This window comes from Lepidothrix coronata, unplaced genomic scaffold (assembly GCF_001604755.1).
Source record: "Lepidothrix coronata isolate B3197 unplaced genomic scaffold, Lepidothrix_coronata-1.0 Scaffold12, whole genome shotgun sequence".
Classification (NCBI taxonomy): Eukaryota; Metazoa; Chordata; class Aves; order Passeriformes; family Pipridae; genus Lepidothrix; species Lepidothrix coronata.
Window position 1 is genome coordinate 4,681,347 of NW_016690192.1, and position 22,400 is coordinate 4,703,746.

The window sequence follows — 22,400 nt, forward strand, 5'->3', positions numbered from 1 at the left end:
GGCCCAACTGAGGGACATGGCCTGGCTGTGAGGGGACATGGCCGGGAACTGACCGAGCGTGGCCGGACTCTGAGGGTCGCGTCCGGGCTGTGAGTGAAGGGGTGACGGTCAGGCAGGGGCTGAGGGGCAGCGCGGGATGCGACAGCGGGAGCCTGGAACCGGAGCCCGCCCTGGTGAGAGGCACCCCGAGTGCTGGGTGCGGGTCTGGGCGCCTCACTGCGAGAAGGACGTGGAGGGGCTGGAGCGAGTCCAGAGCTGGGGAAGGGTCTGGAACATCGGGAGCATCTGGGGGGGCTCAGCATGGAGAAAAGGAAGCTCAAGGGGGACCATCTCGCTCTCTCCAACTCCCTGACAGGAGGGTGAAGCCAACTGGGGGATCAGGCTCTGCTCCCAGGGAACAAGGGACAGGATGAGAGGAAATGGCCTTAAGTTGTGCGAGGGAAGGTTTGGGTTGTATATTAGGGGAAAATTCTTCACGGAGAAGGTGGTCAGGCATTGGAACAGGCTGCCCAGGGAGGTGGTGGAGTCCCTGGCCCTGGAGGTGTTCAAGGAATGACTGGATGTGGCATTCAGAGCTCTGGTCTGGTTGACATGGTGATCGAAGGTTGGACTCGATGATCTTGGAGGTCTTTTCTACCCTACATAAATTCTGTGATTCTGGAAGCCTGCACAGGCCATCCATCCCTTTGTCCTTCAAGCATGTGGTCATGTCTGTTCCTTCATCTAGAGGTGACAGCACAGGGTGTTGTGTGGGTCAAGTTAAAGTGTTGTATTATGGATGCCAAAAAATCACAGTTTTGTTCCCATGCATTCTTAAATCTGTGTTTCGTTTCACAAAAAATATTTTGGTGTTTGTGGTAGCTGGGCTTTTAATCATATACCAAAGGGAAGAGTTGATTATCATTACCGTCCACTCAAAAAAGTGTTTCTGTTTATATTTGTATTGTCATCTCAATACAAATATTTCGAATCAATAAAGTCTGTTGCAACCTTTTTATTCTGAACATTTCCTCTTTGTGCTGGAGTGAGTTTGTAAGTGAAATTAATAAAGAGCAAATGTGATGGTTTTTGTTATCTCTACTTGAATAAGCAAAATCTAGACGAATGGTAGCATGAAAGATAGAAAGAAAAATAGTTAATAATTGTTATAGTCTTAGGAATACCTTGCTTAAACAATGCTTAACTAAGCTGTCCAAACAGGCTGATATTCACAAATATATGAAAAGTTATCTCCTATCTTTTCTTTTTTCATAAGTCTTGATTTATACTAGAGGCTGTCATCTACAGTATGTTTAAGACTGGGGCTTTTTTTTTTTTGAGTTCCAAGTATGCTCAGACCTCTGAGAAACAGTGTAACTGAGAGCAGTCTGTCCTCTCTCATCCTTCCCATCGGGGGAGGGCACCAGCCCCTTAAAGCATTTTGGTCAGACTGCTCTCATCTTTAAGAGCTGCCATGTGCAAAAAGCTGTGCTGGTTCCTGCACCTTCTTGCCTCTTCTTTCAGGAGCATCTTCAGTGTGTGACTGTGGTTATTCTCTGCACCCAAATGAAGGGGTGTCTTTCCCTCCATGCCCAAACTGTGCATAGAAGCACCACCCCGGAGAAGCACTTCGACTGCGTCACCATGGCCTCTCTCAGCAGCCCTGTGCAGGGCTGTTCTCCCTTTTCTGTCCTTCACACCTGTCTTTGCACCTTTGCTGATCAAATATTCCACAATCAGTGGATGTCCATGAGCAGCTGCAACATGCAGAAGTGTTTCACTGGTAGAGTTTAGCGCAGTGATATCATTTTCTTTGAGTGTTTTCTCTAACTCAGAGAGAGCCTTTGGCAACTGCAGCAAAGACGTCAGCAGCAGCACCATCTTTTCTAGGCTTGGCTGTCCTTGGAAGTTGAGTTTCTTTTCCTTTCTTCTTAGTAGCCCACTTATGCTTTATTCTTCCAGGACTGTCTTTTTTCCCCTGGTGCTGTTCACTGCTATTTTCAAGCCAAACCTTATCTTTTTCAAATAAATACCCAACCAATTGTCTTCTGGCATCTCTAATGCTTTCCTTTACTTCACCAACGTATTTTCTTATCTTGCTATAAAGTCTTGGCTCCACTTGCTTTAAACATGGGTAAAAAAAGACCTTGCAGGCTCGTTCACCTTGAGAAATGAGTATGTCTAAAATCCGAGAGTTCTTTTCTGTTCGTGTCCTGTAGAAACTCATGAGCGTCTTTTTTTCTGGAGTAAAAATCCCATTGTCTGTGAGTGCAGGAGCTGGTCTGGGTCCCTTATGCCTTCCACCAGCTCTTCCTTTTTAGTCCTCAGGACTTGGATTGCATATGGGTTTACAAACAGGGTGCTTGACTGCACCATCATGCTGCTAATCCAAGAGTGAATTGAGGTGTTGTGGGAAGGTAAATAGGAAGTAGCAAGGCAGGCTCACGTAGTTTCTTTCTTTTCACGGAACTATGAACAACAACTGTTGTCGTTCAGAGATAAATCTTTAAAGAATGAGAAAGAAATCGAAACTCCCTCACCTTTGGGTTTCTAGTTGTTAGAAGTCCTTTGATCTCCTCTCTTCTTCCTTAGCAACAAGTGCAGTTTAATACCAGAAGTCTGTGATATGTAAAGATATTCCAATTGGAATCTTCTTCCAGATTTTTTACACGTAATTAGGAATAAAAAAAAAAGCTTTTGTGAATCTGATATTTGAATAGAAGATATTTGTTTGTCGAGTTTCTCTGTTCCTCTGGCCAAGCTGGTTTTTGTAGGTCCCTAAATGACCAGTCGATTAAACAGGACAAAAGGAAGTTGGCGGCATAGTTACTGTTGCCACAATCACACCTCTGGTATGATCTGACATGAGAGTCCACACTGCCACCTCTGCAGGTGAAAACCCTATAAAGGAATGAAATAAAAGCATAAAGACCAAGATAAAAAATAAACTGTATAAGCAGCTGATTATAAGAAGTGATCCAGCCTTTCTAGGATGAGCTACAACTGCAGTCTATGGGGTGTATTTAACTTAAAGGCCAATTATCTTGTCATTGCTGCTCTAACACAGAGTCTGTCTGGAAGTTAATTCTGTTACATGAGGTGGATCAAGGCATGTGATTCAGTGTGCAATACTTAAAAGATAATTAGAGCTTGGAATCTGTGCACTTGTAGAGTCTTCCATATGGATAGGGCCTTGGAATCTAGCTGTAATTAATTTAATTTATTGCCGTTAAAAATCCTTATGGAGATAAGGACACAAAGTAATAATTATGTACACATTTTGAAACCAATTGAGAGAGAAACTGAGATTACAGAGTTCTGGAAGACCTAGAAGTAAAATGCTCCCAGAAGCTGAAAGCATGACATTCTTTAAGGAAATGGGAATTTTTGGCATCAGTTTCTTAGTTCAGTGCCCTTCCTGCTGGGTCCTGCTGCCTTTGCATGTATTTTCTTTAGTAGTGGGTACAGTGTGACTGATAAGATTTGTAATTTTTTTTCTGTTGACTTTAATTTTATAAGAGAGATCGCAAAATTTATTCTATTAAAAAAAAAAGTTTTATTGAAGAAATAGCCAGGAAAGGCAAGAATTTTAATATATATTTTGAAAGCCAGCCAAGTATCAAGTCAGCAAATTTGACAGCCAATTTAAGAGCCCAGTAATTCCTCTGAAATGCAAAGAAGGGCACTACACCAAGAATAGCAAAACCTTTGTCATTTAGTTAATGATTGTTAACTCATAACATGGAAAACCATGGTTTATTGCAGGGAGTCAGGAGGACTGAATTTTGTTCCCAAATCTGCCAGTGGCTCAGTCTGGGATCTGAAAATTATTTAGTCTTCAGATTTCACTTAGTAAAGTACCGAAGATCTGTCTGTGCCTTGAGTAAATTAGTCTTTACTTAACATTTGGGGAAATGGGATCTACTTGTTGTCGTTGTTATTCTTCCCATGCCAAAGAGAGATAACAATACTTATCAGCTCCACAGGAAAGTTGTGAGCTGTGGCAGTGGAAAACGTTGAGTGCTGAGCAGTGTTGTTAGTAGAGATGGCACAAGAATTTTTAGAACTCGTGAAAAAATTTACAAAAAGAAACGATGATATTCTTTAGGAGTCTGTTAGTTTGGCAGTAATTTCCCGGGGTTCTGAATACAGAATTTTCCCTGGGAAGCGATCCTAGTACAGATGGAAGGGTGCAGTTCTCCTCACTGGCCTTGAGGAGGAACATTTGAACAATATTTGCAGGCACCATCTCTTTCAGAGCCACTGTGGGACTTTATTTTGGGAAAGTAATAAGCAGTAAATGACGTGTTGTGAGATGCAAATCACAGTCTTCAAAATATAATTATGCATTTTTTTTTTTTAAAAAGTTCCTCATTATAAATATCTGACTCAGGAGAAAATTCTGTCTTTAACAAGAATCACAGTTGGCAAGAAAATTTTGGAAGCTTATTGTATGAATTCATTTTTAGAAATTATGTTTTAAAAACCCTTATTTTTTAATTACTATTTTAACTACTTATAGAATTAAGCCTTTGTTCCAACAATGACTTCATAAAGAGGTTCAGAATTGGCTATTTGAGGGATGCTTTTTTGTTTGTATCTTTTTAACTTACTAACTCACTTTATTTGACATGTAAATGTTTTAGAGAAGGGAAAAATATTAAGGTTCCACACCTCTTCTCCTGTAATTTAAGTGGATGAGGGCACAAATATGTGGGATCAGCAGGAAGCTCTTCATTGAAAATCAAAACGGCAAAATTCAATATTACAAAAGATCTAAGAAAAGAAGTAAGTTGGAGAGAGGAAGATGCCAATCCTTGGCCTTCTTTGTTATTTTTTGTATTTATTTGTTGTCTGAGGAACATAAGGTGATTGTGTTTCTCTTGCTAAGTACATCACAGACCTCTTTTATTTTGCTGGCCTTTTTTAGCTTCATGTATTCAAGGACTGGGTTGTTAGGTTATTCTAAAAGGTTATTTATTAGGTTATTTTAAAAAGGAAATGATTGGCTTTGCTAAATTTACAGATTTGAAGGACAGGTGATGCTACTGATAGGAAAGATCTCAGTTTTTGCCTCTGCTGAATGAGTGGCCATGCAGGGAACTGTTTCAATCCAGCTGTACCTGGGAGACTTGAGCCAGTTATTTCTGATGTGCAATCTCAGTTTTGCCACTAACTTGTGTCCTTGGGCCAATCCCTTAATCCCTGTGCCCTGTTTACACAAGCATTAAAAAAGGAAATTTTTTTCTACCTCACAGACATGTCCTAAGTGTTCATTACTGTTGGAGCAGTGCTTTGAAGTTATAGAGTGCTTTGAAGTTTCTGTCCTTTGAAGTATTGTTTTCTGACTTCTCAGCGATGAACATTTATTTCTTACATTAACGCGGGCCCGTGTTTTCTGGCTTATTTTATGTTGCCATGTCATCATCAAATATACGTTTAATTTTCTCTATTTTAATTTCTCCAAGATGAAAGCAACCCAAAGTACACCTCGAGTGTGGTTAGAGGGACTGAGAAGGGACATGAGGCACCTGCAGAGGTCACCCTTCCTCCACCGAGGCTCTCGCCGAGCTGGTTATTGGGAACGTCTCTCGCTGTGAAATAACCAGTCTGGAAGAGATAATAAAGCCAACTACATTATCCAGACATGATGAGGGATGGAGAAATATCTCCGGGTAATCAAGGCATTTTCCTTAATAAACATGGCTCACGAATAAAGCTTTGTTTTGGATAACCAGGAATCTGAGTGTGGCTGAGCTGGTTGAGGTTGAACTATATTTAGGTATAGCTGGGTTGAGAAACAGCAGTGCTACAAGTGCTCGTGGTGATGATTAGAGTGAGCTTGACTTATTATAACACTGGAGGAGAAGCTGACTAGTCAGAATGTCTGCAAGAGGCAAAATGTGGTGCTTAGTTTTGCCTAAAGATGAAGTGCAGTAAATTAGGCAAGTCAGGAGGGGAGCTTTGGTGCTGAGCGATCAGTCTGTGTTAGTCACATTTCTGTAGAGAGCAGGCTCGGGGCCTTCCTGGGGCTGAGCAACCTCTGCCCTGGCTGGTATTTAGATGGGAGGTGTTCCCTAGGAAAGTGCCATCCCCTGAGTGGAACTGGCACATGCAGGGCATGTGGATCAGGGGGCCTGAGTGGGGCAGCTGAGGAGGGGAAAGCTGAGCTGCTCAGCCTCGTGTTCTGTGTCTGACTCTGCTCCTCCTGCGGCTCGTTGGCAGGACAGAGCCCCCCCTGCGGGGCCTGTGCCAGGCACGGGGCTGGAAGCAGGGACCTGCAGAAGGCACAGCTTCCTGGATGTGTCCACTGCTCAGGGATGCTGGCAAGGTACTGACAATGCAACAGCTGGTGTAACAGCTCAGGTATTTTATTCCATTTCCAAACCACAGCCTTATCCCAACCCTGTAGTGCTGTTTCCTCAGGCATAACCAAATGAAGATCACGTTGTCCTGCACCCCTGCATTGCAAACTGTTCTTTTTTCCAAAGGTTGACATGTACTTTTATTAAGTTGCCAACCTGGGGTGACTGTGAGTGGATAACACACACCTGCAAAGTGCCCCTGATGGCTGGAAATGCCCACAGAGCAGGAGGGTGGGATCTGGCTGCAGGAATGAGGCTTAAAGAACATAACTCACCAAAGTGAGGATTAGGATTGTTTTCCAGTTTACCATGAATATATCAGTGAATTTAAGAAGAGTGACCAAACTACTTAGAAACTATTTTTTTGCCATTCAAGTTTTTGAATAATTAGATTTAAGTATTTTTCCAAAGTTCTTCATGGAATTACTTGCCAGGTAGTTTTCTGAAAAGCTACACAGTGGAGGCAGAAGAAAAAAAAAACCTTTCTATTTTAGCTTCACAGAGCTAAAGAAAAGCAGTGTTTTTGTTTCAGAACATAATAAATAAATAAAAGTTGGTTTGAAAGAGGCAGAAAAAATGTTAGTTGTGATATGATGAAATACATATTTAGTTATTTAGCAATTTTCATAATACAAAGTTAAAAAAGAAATATTACAATTTTTGTGTCTAAGTGATAAGTATTACTAGTTATTTGTTTCTATACATATTTATTCTGCAGAAGTCTGTACTTTCACAAGCTTAATTTAAATTTAAGAACTATTTTGGTTGTCAATCTATTGACTAAACATGGAAACTAATACTGATTCTACTAATAAGGAGTTACCATTTTCCAGTTCACTGGCTTGAAGTTGTATCAGTGTCATAATTTTTATCTTATAATTTTAGAGCTTTAAATGTGTCCTTCCAGACCAAGGCTGACAGAAAGCAGTTATGGCAAAACACGAGCCCTCCTATCATTGGAATAAAATGTAAATGATGTAAAAGTATTGAGTTACCAAATGCTGAGGCAGCTTCGAGGATCAACAAAACCAAATGGAGAGAGGGCCAGGGTTTTTCTCCAAAATGGGCAGATTTTTTTTTTTACTATTTTGAACCAAACAAGCCCTTGTGGTTTTGAGTCAGGAACAGAAACTTTGTCAGTGAAATCTTACAGAGGAAAATACTTTATGGAAGTTCTGTGGCTGTTGAAGACCAGGATCCTCCTCAAACCCCCTATGCCCCGTGGGCTCACCTTACCGGCAGCTTTGTCCCCAGGAGGTGGGGATGGCAGTGCCACTGCACTCCCACAGAAGCCTTTTGGCCAAATTTGCTTTGCTTTGTGGACTACTATTCTGAATTTACAGCAGTACACAAGCAGAATTTGGTTCTTAGTGATTATACAAATCTATCACCAGCATCTTCACTGTTCTATCTATAGCATTATCTCTGTCTTTAGGCAATTCAAATTATTCAAGGGGCTTCCTTGTGACCACATTTTAGAAAAAAAATGGTATTTTTCCTTCCTTCTCCTGGAAAAAGATATGGAAGCACTTATTTATTTATTTATTCTAGTTATTAGCATTTGTTGTATTCCAACCTGATCAACTAGTTATAATCATCTTGGATTTTCAGTTACATTCACTCTATGTTTGTTGTATATCAAAATGAGGTTTGACTTTCCTGGTATAGCAGTGCTAGAAAGTCATGGGTATGGAATTGTTTCTTTCATATTAGTGTTTTAGTTTGCCTGTAATTCTGTATTTTAGTGAGTACCTGTTGCTCAGTTTCACAGTATTTCTCATTACTAGAAGGTTTTCTGGGGCATATAGAGTTGATTCCCATGTTATCTCCCTTTCCAAGTTCTGGCAGTTCCCCCTCTCTTCTGTTTGAACCCTCTGGCTTTGACTGTTTTGGCTCCCCCAGAATGTGTCTTGTATGTCAGGATCTGGATTCCTGCACCTCACTTTAGTTCCAGTTAGCAAAGTATATACTTACACATCCACCACTGCAGGGAGTGCCTCGGTGCAGTACAAGTCTGACTCCTGGAAACTTTAGCAGGACACCAGCACCTCCTGTCATTTCTGAATTCTGAATTCTGCTTTAGCATTAAGGAATCGATTAATTGGAGCACTGAGTCTGGACCTCAGCTCCACTCCTGTCTCTTTGACTCCCTGAGAAGCACCCTCGTTGATTTGGAGAGCTCCCCAAATCACAAAGTCCTGACAACTCCTCCAGATTCACGGTGTTTGCTTTCCTTGGCACGTCCCAAAACATCCTTCTCTGTTGGGCTGCACCTGTGATATTCCAGCAGCTCCCTTTGTTCCCAAGCCATTATGTCTTCCTACTCAAATTTCCATTCAAAGGGTGATTCATGCAGCAGGGGAAAGGCATGACCTGGCTGCCCCCTCAGTTTCCATCGCTCTGCAGATCATGTGCAGTCTCATCTGAACCAGAGCTTTCATTTCAGACTTCTCCATTCCCATTCCTGACTCTAAGTCTTTTATTCCTTGCTCCTCTAGTCTGCACTGTGAGCAGAGAAGTATTTGCTGCACAGAGTTTTGGTCACAGGAGCAATGCAAACACACCAGTATGGATTTTGTTTTCCCTGGCAATGCCTTTTCTCACAATGTGGGTACACGGAGTGGGTACCTGTGCTGGAGCTACTCTGTGGACAAGGCACAAGTTTGAATCATTATTCCAGCATCCTTTTTTTTTTTTTAATAATAGCTTTCATAATTTGAATGTTTGGTTCTGCTGTGCAGTGGCAGAGAACTGCACACCTCCCCCAACAGTCTTTACAAGAGCTGTGTCTTTTCAATCTTCCCTCCTAATGCTTTTGATGTCTTCCACTGTCCATGCACTACTCTCCTCTTCATCCTTTGAATTTTGCTACCTTATGCATTTTTGAGTCTCCTCCCCCCCCATTATCCCTTTGTCATCAACCCACTCATTTACAAACCCAGTCTCCTTTACTGTGCAGTTGAAGCATTCCCTATTTGAGAAAGTTTTTAAAGTTTGGGGGGGGGGTTGTTTGTTTGTTTGTTTCTACGTTTGTTGGTTGTTTTGGGTATTTTTTTCCTCCTTGCCTAAATTGCAGTTCTGGGTTTATGAGACTCTCGGGGTTAAATTGAGTTCTCTGAGAGTTGTGGGACCCCTGCCAGGTGATGTGGTAGATGCTGAGGATGCCTCTAGACCCACTGAAGTCCACCTGTAGGTATATTTTTATATTACATGCTTCCCAGTGAAGCAAGATCTTTGGCTCATTAAGTATAATAGTACACAGAGCAGTAATATGCTCACTAGGGATTTTAGAAGACACAGATTAAGGAAGGAATAGTGGTTTTTAATAGCTAGAATCAACCTTCTTTTTCCCTTGTGTCACAAGACAGAGGGAAAGCTTAGTTTCAATTAAAAGTTAATATTGTGTCATGGAAATGGGATAAACGTGACATTAAGAAGTCAATAGAAGGGATATTGTAGTGACAGCTCAAGTGCTATTAGTGACTTCATGTTTAATTCAATAAAATACCTCTATTTAAACATTATCTGAGGCAGCCAGAGCTTGCAATAGAATTCAGAGCAAACCTGCTAGAGAGTGTATGTGGCCGTGGCATGTTTGCTAGAAATATTGGCAAATTTAGCTCAATTGTAGCAGATTCCATCTCAGATTTGCATTTTCCATACTGTTTGGTTTAGTTCTTGCATTATTTTTTCTTTTTGAATCTTTTAAATCAGAAACTATTAAACATCTCTTGTGCTCTGCAGAGTTGTTTTTGTTAGTTTATTTTACAACAGGTTGCATTAATGTTGTCTAGATGTGACTTTCAGTTTTGTATGGATTGGCACCAAAACCACCAGGATGGTGGTTTGTTCCCCCTTCCCCTCTTCTACTCACTGGCATAATTTCAATCCAACAAAGCTTTTCAAAAATAAGGAAGGAAAAGGCCTTCCTGTACAAGCTTCCTGTGAATCCCATCCAGATATAAAAGGCTTGTGTAAAAGCTTGGCAGGCAATCCCAGCATATGCCACTGAGTGACTTCCTTATTTTCTGCTGTCGTTCCACGTACAGCAAAGGAATCTGAAAATCAGAGTCATTTCCATTCATTTTCGAATCAGAAATTGTAAATGGTAAATCTCCTATCTGTGCAGAACACCCACATTTTAAATTCAAAGTTTTGAATGCTGACAGCATTAGTCAGAGGAAATCCTGTATGAACATCCAGCACTTAAGTTGGACCTTCCCCTGGATCACACCATAGAAGGAGTTTGCAGGAAAACATTCTGTTACTCTTAAATACTGCACTGATTTTAACCCTTTACCTACCATTGCCTCTGGTATGGCAGGGCTTTTTTTTCTAGAGGCCATTTCCCATTTTCTTGTGATCAAAATGGTATTGAAAACTGATGTATTTCAATGCTAAAATTGTCTGTATTTCAATAATAAACCAGTAGCATTCTACAGTACAGATGTACCTGTATACACCCTCCCTCATGAACACAAATAGTCTTTAGTGTTTGCTATTCAGAAGAAAAATAATTTGAATAGAAATATTTGTTTAGAATATTATGTTGCATATATTAATATCCATGTATTAATTTTCAACGTGAAATTGTGTAAGTCAGTAAAAATGGAAAGCTAAAAAAGCCAACATAAGTTTGTACATTAAACCATAACACGGTCAAGGCAATAACAGCACCAACCCAGCCGTGTTGCACAGGATCATTTCCACATTCCAGGGGTGAACCAACTTCGACCGTTTCCTTGCCTTTAGTTCAAAGGGGCCATTTCTCAATGGACATAATATATCTTTAAAAATAAAAGAAGTCCTAGTTATCATTTTCGTTTAGTGGGAAAATCCCACACATGTTGAGTTATTGTGGAACAGCTGGCTTAAATTAAAGCTTCAGACTTAAGGAAGGAATCTCAGAGCATAAAGTATCAAATAATAGCTAAATTCAACATTGGGATGAGGCTTGTGATGTTAGGTATGGCAAGCAGATATTAGGCAAATGGACTTGAAGAATCACAGCTTTTTTTTGATGTGGTGAATCACAGTTCTCCAGTTTTAGCTCAAAATACAGCAATACTTAAACACAGTTTAATACAGTTTAAGAAACAAATCAAAATACATTTGAATTTATCATTGTTCGTATGTGAGGGGCTTTAGACTATGCAAATACTGATGGATGTCCATAAAGGAAATAGAAAGCGATTAAAAATTCTCAGTATTTGAGAGCTCTACTTTTATTCTGACTCTTCTCATGAGTTGCAAGAGCCATTCATAGATTTTTTTGGAGCTTCATCATTACAAATAATCATTTTTGGTTGTAAGGAAAAAGTGGCAATTTTTCCTGGCTACATGGAGAGTTTCTGTTTGTTTTCAACCTGTACTTAAAAAACTTTTCTTTTTGAGCTCAGAGACTCATTGAAATCAGAGAGTAAATCTCTGTGAAGTCAGTATTATTCTGAACATCCAAACCAGAGGGAGGGTTTAGGCCAAGACCCAGTTGTTTGGTTTGGGGCGTTTCGGTTTTGTTTTTTAAGCCAAGACATGGAGTGCCTGGAAGAAGGAGAATTAAGCTCAGCACTTCTCTTCTGCACTGTAGATCTCAACCAGCACTTATGGAAAATCACGTGTGGGACTAAGAAGCAGCTCCTCATGTAAAGCTGTAGTTGGAATTAGAACTCAAATTCATCACTGATGTGCTGGTGGCTGAAGTGGTATCAGCTGAACCCCAGGAACAGTGAGGAATCTGGGTTGATTTCTGTATGGTGATTGATGGGTCTCGCTTGTTCCTGTTTCTATACAGTTGTAAAGAAAAGGAGTTTTATTTCTTCCTGATTCCCCTGGGTCACCAGACCCAGTGTAGAAGTCAGACCCTCCTGAAGAGGCAGGAAGGGTGAGATGGGTGGCACTGCTTCCATGGATTGCTGGGGCTGTGCTGCTGTGCTGGGATGTTCCCAAGGGGATAAATGTGAGCTCTTCCTTCTTAGATGTGCCAAAACACTGAGAACTAAATTTCAGGAGAGAGCACCATTAGAAAGGCTACAGAAAATCAGGTGGGACTACAGTGCCCACACTTCTGCAACTGAGCTGCTGGTGTCCCTGATTGGCAACAGGCTTGGGAATTGGGCTGTTTGTAACAGAAAAAGAGTAACTTCGTAAGACCTTTCCTTCCCTGATTTTATTACTTTGTTGCTTTTGTCACCACACGTTGTCACTGTTACTGTTAGAGTTTGATTGGAACTGTATCTGGCTTTGGTAGTAGCAAATAGGTGTTAGAGAGCCTGACTGGGAGAGCATTTCCTTAACCAAGTTGCCACATTCAACCCACAGCAATAAACATTAACATTTAGCTAAAATCCAAGCCTTTCTCGTGTTGCCAGCCTGGCATTTCCTGTTCAGGGAAAACACAGAAGCAGTTTCTGCACATAAGAATGATAATGCAGTGAACAGAGGGGGCCAAGGAAACAGCTTGAAATTAATTGTGGGTGTGGTAGTGTATTTTGTAAGTAAATTCAAAACAGACATGGAAGCCAATATCAGGAACATGTGCAAGAAATTCCATTTATAAGGCTTTGGATAATAACCTCACTGCCCTCTTAAATAATTTAAAATATATATGCATAAAGTTAGTCATCTAACAAAAACAGTTTCATAAGCAGGTACAGTAAGGTCTCACAGTTCTTGTTCAAGTTAATGGGTGCATGAAAAATGTTCCCTGTGAAAGTCAAACCACGTTTTATGGCTTTGTCCATATGGAAAGTTGAGCTCGTTTAACCAAAAGTGTGAATTCAAATTAATTGAGTCAAACTGGTGCAAAATCTGCTTGGGCATTTTTGTACTGTAAGTTAACTTGGGAAGGATGAATTTAGGAGTTGTGCCCCAGTCTGTGGCAGTTTGGAGATTGCCTGTGGCAGTCGTGAGCATTTCTTTCAGCAGATGCCGCATCCCCACTGCCTGTACCTGTGTTTATGTTCCACCCCCCTTGTCACCCCCCATCATTTCAGGTCTTCATAGAGCTCTGTAGTTTACAGAATAAGGGAAGCAATGCAGGTTAAAATAAGTATCCTGCAGTATTCCAAAAAGCACTACCAGCACAAGTGAGGGAGTGGAAAAGAAGCAGCAAAGGAGGAGGGAAAAGGTGGCTGCTCAGGCTGGCACTGTATAAAAAAAATGCTTATATACATCAAAGCAGAGCTCCATAAGGCCAGGAGGAGGATCTGTGGGTGCTCACCTGGCAGCAGCAGCCCTTGTAGCAGTAGTGGCCAAATGCTTTAACTCCTGCAGTGCCGAAACTGGCACAGAAACCTGAACTGCTTCCTTGGAAACTTCATAAGGCACCACAGCTAAAGCTTCCTGAGGTCCTGCAGCGAGGCCCCAAGTTGTATCAAAAAGTAAAACAGTGTATATTTGTGTACCAGTTTGAAACCATCCCTTTGAAAGAGCTGGAGCTCTGTAACCTTCCTATGAAAATAAAAGTTTAGTCTGAGGCTAAGATAAGAAAAAAAAAAGGCTCCTGGTACAAAATGTTTTGCCCTTGTGCATTTTCTTTCTTCCTTTCTTTCTTTCTGGTCTGGAAATTCTGACATCCCCATTTCCCAACATAAAAAAATACAATGGTTTTTAAACATGTTTTCTTTCCAATATTTATCAGTGGCCTGATTTCCAAAGCTGGGATATTCAGCATCTTTAGGACTCATGCTATGTTTTTCAGTAACTGTTAGTATTTTGAGAAACAACCAAAGTGGTCAAATTTATTGTTACTTCTGCAAAATTACACGGAAGCAAAAGCTTCAGTAGTTGTGAAGTGTAGTCAGGGGCACTTCCCTAAATATACTAAGCTTAGGTGGTTTTTGGAGTGCAGAAGTGGGAAATAAAACCCAGAAGTCTCTAACCAAGCTGATGTATTAAAAGCACAGACCCATCTGCCCAGAGGAAAGTCGCTGCTTTGCTTTTGCACAGGTCACACTCCTGGAAATTGTGCTGCTCCCTGCAAGTGCTGCACTGGAGAGATACTGGTTAGAAATTTCTGCTTCAAGGAGGAGGGACCTGGGCAAAGAGCACTAAAATCTCCTTACAATCTATCAGTTAAAGAAGGAAATTTGCTGTTAACTTCCCAGGGTTTGGCTTTGGTTGGTAACCTGGCTGGAGATTAACTGTAAGCTCTTGTAGTGCCAGTCCTGAATTCAGCTGTACTTACTGTATGGTTTTACATAGTTTTTATGTAATTCTGCATATTAAAGCACTTTGTTAACTGATTAGAATACATGTACTTATAAATACTTTACCTGGTTCAGTCAGGAAGCAGAGGGAACAGTCTGTATGATAGCAAAGCCAAACAAGAAAACCGGAGATGGATTTTGCCTGGAGAATTTGAGTTCTTTTTCTCCCCGTCAGGTATTTGGGTCAGACACTTGGTGATTATTAACATGATAAAGATCATATCTTGATTGGGCTCTGAGACACCACTGGAGGGTTCATAGTAAGCCTTGTTTTTAATGACTTCTTGTGAGGAATTTTGAACAGTTAATGTTTGGGGATACCATAGTATTTGGATAGGGAAAAAAGAGTGTGCATTATGTATGGGTTGCAGGAGAGTACAACTTTGCATAGGGAAATTGTTCATCACAAACACGTGGTGGATGTTTGCAGAACTTCTCTGTTTAGTGAAAGGGAGTGTCTCTGATTCTAATCAGGTAATCGTTACTCCCTGGTTTCATCCTGACTGGAGGCTCCTAAGTTGAAAAAAGCAGCCTGCTGGGGCCCAGGGACTTCACTCAGCAATTTACTTTATCCAAATCACCCTGGAGAGGCCTGTGCTTTTCTGTGAGCCATAGGGAGAACCTATGGTGCCTCCTGAGCCAGGTTAGATGTCAGGAGTTAAACTCTTGAGCTATATCTGTAAAGTGTTATAGCTTTTTAAGTCTCACTTTCCAAGCTGAAAATAAAACAACCAGCAGAGCTCACAAGGTGGATGCAGCAGCTCACAGTTCTTGCTACTGTTAAAAGTTCTAGAACTACTTTTGGACACAGATGAAAATGATCTTTCCATGGTTGCCAGGGTGCTTTGATTTGCAGGCACACTTGGAGAACTGCATCGCTTGAACTAGGCAGGCCCTGCTTTTAAACCTACCAGTGACCCATTCAGCAGAGATTCACAACTCCTTCAGTTATCTCTTCTCAATACAAGTGCTGTGTGAAAGAAAGGCTGTGAGTTTGGACAGGGACATGTATTGGATAATCCCTGCATGGTGCAAGTTTTCGTGGCTTGTTATCTGGGACACAAAGGTGTGATAACAGCAGTCATCTAAAAGCCACACCAGCTAATTTATCACTGTGGATGAGAGTTCAGAAAAATAGCCATGGATGCTTTGTTTGAACACTCAGGGTCCCCTGAAATAACTGTGGATATTCTATGACTAAAATGATGTAGGATCTCCCTATCCATGCCAGTGATTATTTTAAGAATTCAGGGAAGCTGGTAACATTATTCTGGTTTTACTACACATACATGATAACAGGTTTCATCTGAAGTCTTTTTTGGCTACTCCACCACCTGAGCAGAGGCTCCTCTTCCAGGCATCTGTGCAGCTGCTTCCAGGACTGTTTGCTTTTGAGCTCCATCTGCTGGAATTGTATCCTGTTTCCCACATCTTTGGTGTTATGCTGCCAGGTTTCACAGGAATGGGCTTTAATTTAAAAGAGAATAAGGAATAAAGTTCACAGTTCAGAGATATTTCCAGCAAGTTGCTGGTACTTTTGTTTAAGGATTCAACTTAAAGATTGCTTGGAGAATGTAAGACTCAAACCAGAAAATAATTGTGAGGCTGAGGAAAATAAATATTAGTTCTTCCTCCACTTTTGTTTACAGAGTTAGTTTCTAGGTGTTTTATAGAGATTTGGATTAATCAGGTCAGTCATGACCTATCAAGTTTTGTAAAAGATTTCAAAAATAGGTTACTCACTCATTTTTCTGAATTAGATTTTTGTTTTGTTCTCCCCATGTCTGTTGTTACTCTATAACTAAAAAAATTAGCAGTGTTTTCAATATTTAATTAACTTTTTAAAACGCCATTCTTCCCCATTGTAACTGTGCTTCTAGTGTTTCAGAATATTCAAGGACAGAAGGGACCTTGATGAAAGTCTAATTTGATTTTTGTAGTTCCATTGTTTCTTAACAAAAATGTCCTGCAAGGAATAATGTGCAGAATTGGAAAAGAGGGCCCTGCTGTGCAAAACCACTCCAGAAGTGTTTCAGTAGTCAGAGGCTTTCACGGTGAATTATATGATGACTTTCTACAAGTTTTCTTTGTGAGAGGCACATTCTCTGTTCAGGGGACACCTTATACTGTGCGTGTCACCATCAATGTGGATGTGTAGAATTAGGATTGCCACCAGCCCTTGGGTGCAGGTCTGGCGTGGGCAGAGCATGTAATTCTGAGGAACAAGCACTTCTCTGGAAGAATTATCTTCCCAAAAAGCAAACCATCTGCATCTTGGAGGTTTCCTTTCCTTGCAAAGCTAATACCACCTTCCTTCCCTGTCCCTAATGCCAGATGTTCTGAAGGTATATTCTGTTTCATGATGGGTTTGTGTATATGGTAATTTCCAGTGTTATTTCCTTGCTGTCCAGCTGCCTGTTAGCAATATTTGGTGTTCACTTATGATGTTTGCAACTTCTTTTGTTCTACTTAGCCAGCTTTGCCTGAACTGGTTTTAGTTCTTGATGTGAGTAACTCCATGCTGGTACACCAAAATCTTGGGAATAGGAGTAGGGAGGAAGAGGTGGAGAACAGATAAAGGACTAGGCTTGATATTAAAGATAAGTGGGGGTTTTTCAGTTCTGCCTTGTACTTTCCTGGCCATGGCACATAGCACAGCATGGGGTTCTCCAGCAGCACCCGAGCTTGTCCCAGCCTAAGCTGCTTTTTCAGAAAGTAATTATTGTAATGGATTTCTTAGACCTTTGCGTGGGACAAAATTGCCAGTCACTTTTCACACAGGTTTGGAGGGATATTGTCTGGATTTCCTGACAGCTTCCTATAAAATAAAGACAGCTAAGGCATCTCTTGGTCCTGACTTCACTATTAAATGGGCATGTGCTGCCTTAGGCTGGCATTTAAAGTGCTCTGTTTTGAGGTTGGTATTTTTTAGACCTACAGATATGTAGGAGTACATAGAAGTAGGAGTACATGTAAGTACATACAAGTAACTTCTGTGTTCTGAGATTGAAACTGGCTGGTGTGTAACTCTGTCCCACTGTAGAATAAGTTAGATTTTGCTGTTATTCCTATAATGACAAGTACTTTGGATTTAAAATGGTACAGTGAGTAATGGTTGTCAAACCCCCCTTTGTAGCTCACTTCTGTTCATGCGATAGAAGTGCGAGGGTTTTGTTGGTTTCAATAGAGACCTAAATTCTAATTAATATTCTGTGTCCCAAACATGTTGTTCTGATTAGAGGCTCTTTGCCCAGGCATTTCTGTGCAGCCTGCCCTGTTTGAAACCCTGCCTTTTTCTGACTTCACTTCCTGAATCCGTTGACAACACTCACAGCCAAACAAAATACATGTTCACAATGCTGTTATTTGCAAAATATTCCCTTGTGAGTACAGCTGGGGCAACAAAAAGAGTTTCTCTCTGAATCTCAGAGAGAACTGACTATTCCTTATAGAAGTAAGGCCCACAGTGCATTAGGCAATTTAAATCTTGGCAGTTCAGTAAGTGTTAAAACTTTGCATTTCACCACATATAAAGGCAGGCACGGCTTTCATTGCCCTTGTGGGTATTGATCACAGAGTGATCTGCTAATATCCTGAGAGTGCTGGATTCTAATCTGGGCTGAAGTGAACCAGATAGCAACAGGCTCTCGGCCCACCACGCTGTTTACAAAACACATGGAGGTGGAGGGAATATAAACCTACTTTGCCCTCTCCTAGGCCTGATCCTCAATTTTGGTGTGGGACCAAAGAAAGGGTTCATCTTAAATTGCTCCTGGTCTTCTGTGAAACTGCACAACTGGCACTAAACCCCACCTTGCTTGGGAGATTCTCTGACTGGCCACCAACTACTTGTGTCCCAGGAACCAACCATTGCTCAGGGACTTTTTTGCCCTTGCTACAGAATGTCAGCCTTGGGAGCAAACACACAACTGCAATGTCTGTGTGTGCATGAGGGCAGGGTGGAGCAGACTGTCACTCAGCTGTGTTTAATTAACATAGTATTTTATATAATGTATTTATTTTTTACGTAATTAGGTGATTAAGCAAAATGCTTGCTAGTAACATCTATTCCATAACCCAGTGCTGCTGAGAGTTAAACATGCACCTTTGCAGGTAATTAATCTCCTTGCCCTGCTTATTTTGCTAGTTGGCACTTGCTAAATCCCAGTAAAACCACACCCAGCAGTGCTGTGTATTATCCCTCTGCTGTCTATTCCTACATATGGTCAAAATCAACTTACCTTCCGGGTTGCTGACATCAGCAAAATGTACTCTTGGCAAACTCCAGAATCCTCCTAGTAACCCTTTGTTTGGTTGGTGTTGTTACAGTTGTACTCCTCTGACAGCAGCAAACACCAGCCCAGCAGTGCCTACCTTGACACTTGGATTGGGATGTGGAAGGTGATTACCATATTTTAAACATTAAAACAACCCCTTGTGATAAAATGTATATCATTTTCAAGGAAAAAACATTAAAGGGAAGATACTTGATGCTTCCTGTAAGGAACTGACCCACAGTAGTTGCAAGGTTCAGGGTATCATTTTGATAACAGTAAAGGTATGTATATATATAAAATTATCTAGTCACCTTGTGAAGTGACCTTAAGCAACACTGTCACTTCAATTAAAATTATGCTTATTCCTCTTCTAAGGAAAAAAAGACTGTTTTCCTTAGAATAATGCCTGCTTGAGAATAATGAATTTCTAATATTTTCTGGCTGTCTTTTCGTATCATCTACTTCCTCCTAGCTGTTAGGCTTCAAACAGCAAGCAGGAAAACATCTGGTCTCCTTTAAGTATGTTTACTAAATTAAATGAATTGGGTACCATGTTGAAAATCCTGGTATAAAACTGTTCCACACCCTCCCCCTCCCAAGTAACGTAGCAGGTTTCTAAGCTATATCTGTATATTGTCATTGTACTAAAAACCAAGATTACATTATAAAAAAATACCTGGGAAGTGCTAGAGAAGTTGCTGTTTTCAGCAAGTTGCTGGAAACAAGCAACAGGAGTTGCTGTTTTTCAACAAGTTGCTCTTTTTATTTCCCACTAAGTTCAGTTTTCCCAGCTTTTCTATTGCCAAAATGTTTAGAACCCAGAGTAACACCCAAAAGGGAAAGGATTTAGAGACAGGGGAAGGGTTATAAAATTACTTTACTGCTGACAGCATTGCCATAAATATTAACAAACAAGGATCACCTCCTACCTGGGAAAAAACACAGGAATGAAGGTGAATATTTTTATTTTGAAGCCTACAGCATTTTTTTGAAGTACAACTGCTTGCCTTATCTTCTTGAGGGCATTAATTTAATAAAAAGCATGTCAGATCAAGTACCCAGTTGCTCCAGTTATGGAACAGTTTCATTCCCTGGCTTTCTACCCCTCTCCAACCCTGCCTGAAGTCAGTCAGCTGTCTGAACTGGGCCTGGCAATGTGGCAGCCAAGGCACTCAGGCTACAACTGGGAAATAAAACTCCAGGACAACCCAAGAAGTTGTATTGTTTTAGTGACCAGGATCTGGCTTCTCCCCATCTCCTCTCACTTTCTCCAGGACATGTCTGGAGTTAGACAGCAAGTTCAGCAGAATCCCTACCCTTCAGAGCCCAGCACAAAGGGCATTTTCCCAACTCAGCCACTAGCAAAAAAAAAAAAAATGTGTGAGGGGGAAATACATTTTAATTATTTTATTTTTTCTTAAATATAATAGAACCTTCTAGAATTTTTTCCAGAAACAGAAACATTAAAAAATTATACTTTATTACAAATGGTAAACTCAGAGTGCTAAAAAAAAGCCTCTTATTTACAAACAATACTGGGCAGTGCCCAAATAAACAACATAAAAATAACTTACAAAGTCATGAAGTAGTTTATTGACATTAATCAACTTTCATAAAATAAAATAAAAAAAGATATGTACATACACAATTTACTTGAAGGCAGGCAGAATAGTTCTTTTTTTTTTTAAATCAGCCTCCCACAAACCTCCCTCCCACTTTGTTTGTTTTTTTTTTTTTCTTAAGGAATACTACATAAAGCAATCTACAGTTTCTATTGCAGTTTAACCTTTAATACTGAATGATCATCGAATGTTAGGTCCATGCAGGTCTTGGTCAATGTTAAACGAAGATCTGACATCTCATCCGAGCAGGAATAGCCCTTCCCGGCGCGGCGCCGGCCGCTCCACTCTCGGCTCCAGCCGAAGGCTTTGCCAGTCTTTCCACACATGCGCCTTCAGAGCACAGGCAGGACAGCCTTCCAGCCTTTGCCATCAGCTTTACGCCTCTGCCGCTTTGGATTTCGCCCGTTTTAGTTGTACCACAACATCACAGTTCCCGCTGAAGAGTCTCTTCAAAACGTCTGCAACTGCTGTGTGAGCATGAGCTGACACCCGCTGTTGACGTGGTTCATGACCTTCTGCTTAAGCTGTGCAACCTGTTCTCTGAGCATGTTGGCAGTGGATGCCAGCTCTGAGTTCTGGGCTTTCAAAGTTTTCACTTTTTCCTCCAACCGGGCAATCCTTTCCAACTTCCTTTTCCGGCATTTGGACGCCGCGATTCTGTTCCTCATGCGCTTTCTCTCGGCTTTGATTCTCTCCTGTGATTCCATGTCAATGGGGGACAGGGGAGGGGTTTCCCCGGGCATTTCAGGTACAGTCTGTGGCTCCTCTTTCAGCGCCTGGAGCCGGGGATGCTGCACGGGCATCTGTGGGTTTATGTGGTGCTGGGGCGCGTAGCCCATGCTGTTCGTGTTGTAGCTGGGCGCGGAGCTGAGCGCGTTGGGGTTGAAGTTGCTGAGGTTGGCGTACACGGGGGGCTCGCTGTGCAGGCTGGTGTTGAAGCTGGTGCTGCCGGCCATGGAGGACACAGGTGCCATCCCGCTGGTGACGGGCTGCGCGGCCGAGGTGACGCTGGGCAGCGTGTTCTGGTTGTGCAGCTCGGCCAGGGCCCGCACGAAGCCCTCGGCGAACCCCTCCTGCTCGTCCGTGACATTCTTGGGGCACAGGAACTGCGTCGGGGTCGGCGTGGTGGTGATCAGCCCGTTGCTGGACTGGATGATGAGCCGCTCCAGCTCGGGCGAGGCCAGTTTTAGGAGCCCCACGTCGGGCGAGGTGAGGATGTCGGCGTTCTTGTTCCTCAGGTGCGGCTTCAGGTTGCTGGAGGGGTCGGACAGGTTCAGCGTCATGTTCTGCTTCAGCACCTTGGCGTTATTGTATCCGTACCCGCCGCTCTCCGGCGGCGCGAAGCCGGCGCTCAGCGCATCCTCGTAGAAAGTAGGCTCCATCTTTGCACTCATAGAACACAGTCCGGGGAGGGGAAGCTGCCCGGCCGCCGCTCAGCTCCCCGCGGGCACCCCGACCCTCCCAGGGAAGGGGAACGCGGAGCCGGGGAAGGAGAAACGAGGAGTCTTACTGGGGTGGCTGCTGCTGCTGCCGCCGCGCTGGGAGCCCGCCCGGCCTGGCGGGGCGCCTCGCCGCCCTCCTCCTTGTGCCGGCGCTGCCGGGACGCCGCTCCGCCGCCACAAGTACTTTCCGTGGCCGGCTCCGCGCAGTTGCCGTTCCCGCTCCCTGTCCCGGCGCTCGCTCACTCTCCCGTTCCCGCTCCCTGTCCCGGCGCTCGCTCTCCCGTTCCCGCCCGCTCTGCGCTCGCTCCCGCCGTGCAGCCCTTCACTTATCAGCGGCCGCGGGCCCGCTAAAAATAGCGCATGATGTCACCCCGCGCGTTCCCCATTGGCTGCCGCCGCCCCGGCCCCGGGGGGGGCGTGGCCCGGCGCGGCGCGCGGGCCCCGCGCGGGTCGCCATGGCCACCCCCCCCGCTCCGAAGCTTCTTGAGCGCGCGCGGGGCACTGTGGG

The 22,400-nt window shown here is 42.5% G+C and overlaps 1 protein-coding gene across 1 annotated transcript; it reads right to left on the minus strand.

Moving 5' to 3' along the window:
* Positions 1 to 20,220: 20,220 nt before the first annotated feature.
* JUN (Jun proto-oncogene, AP-1 transcription factor subunit) lies at positions 20,221 to 22,200 on the minus strand. The gene has a single exon (XM_017805548.1). It carries the CDS (start codon positions 21,842 to 21,844, stop codon positions 20,900 to 20,902), a length of 945 nt encoding a protein of 314 aa, XP_017661037.1. The 5' UTR covers positions 21,845 to 22,200; the 3' UTR covers positions 20,221 to 20,899.
* Between the last annotated feature and the right edge of the window lie 200 nt (positions 22,201 to 22,400).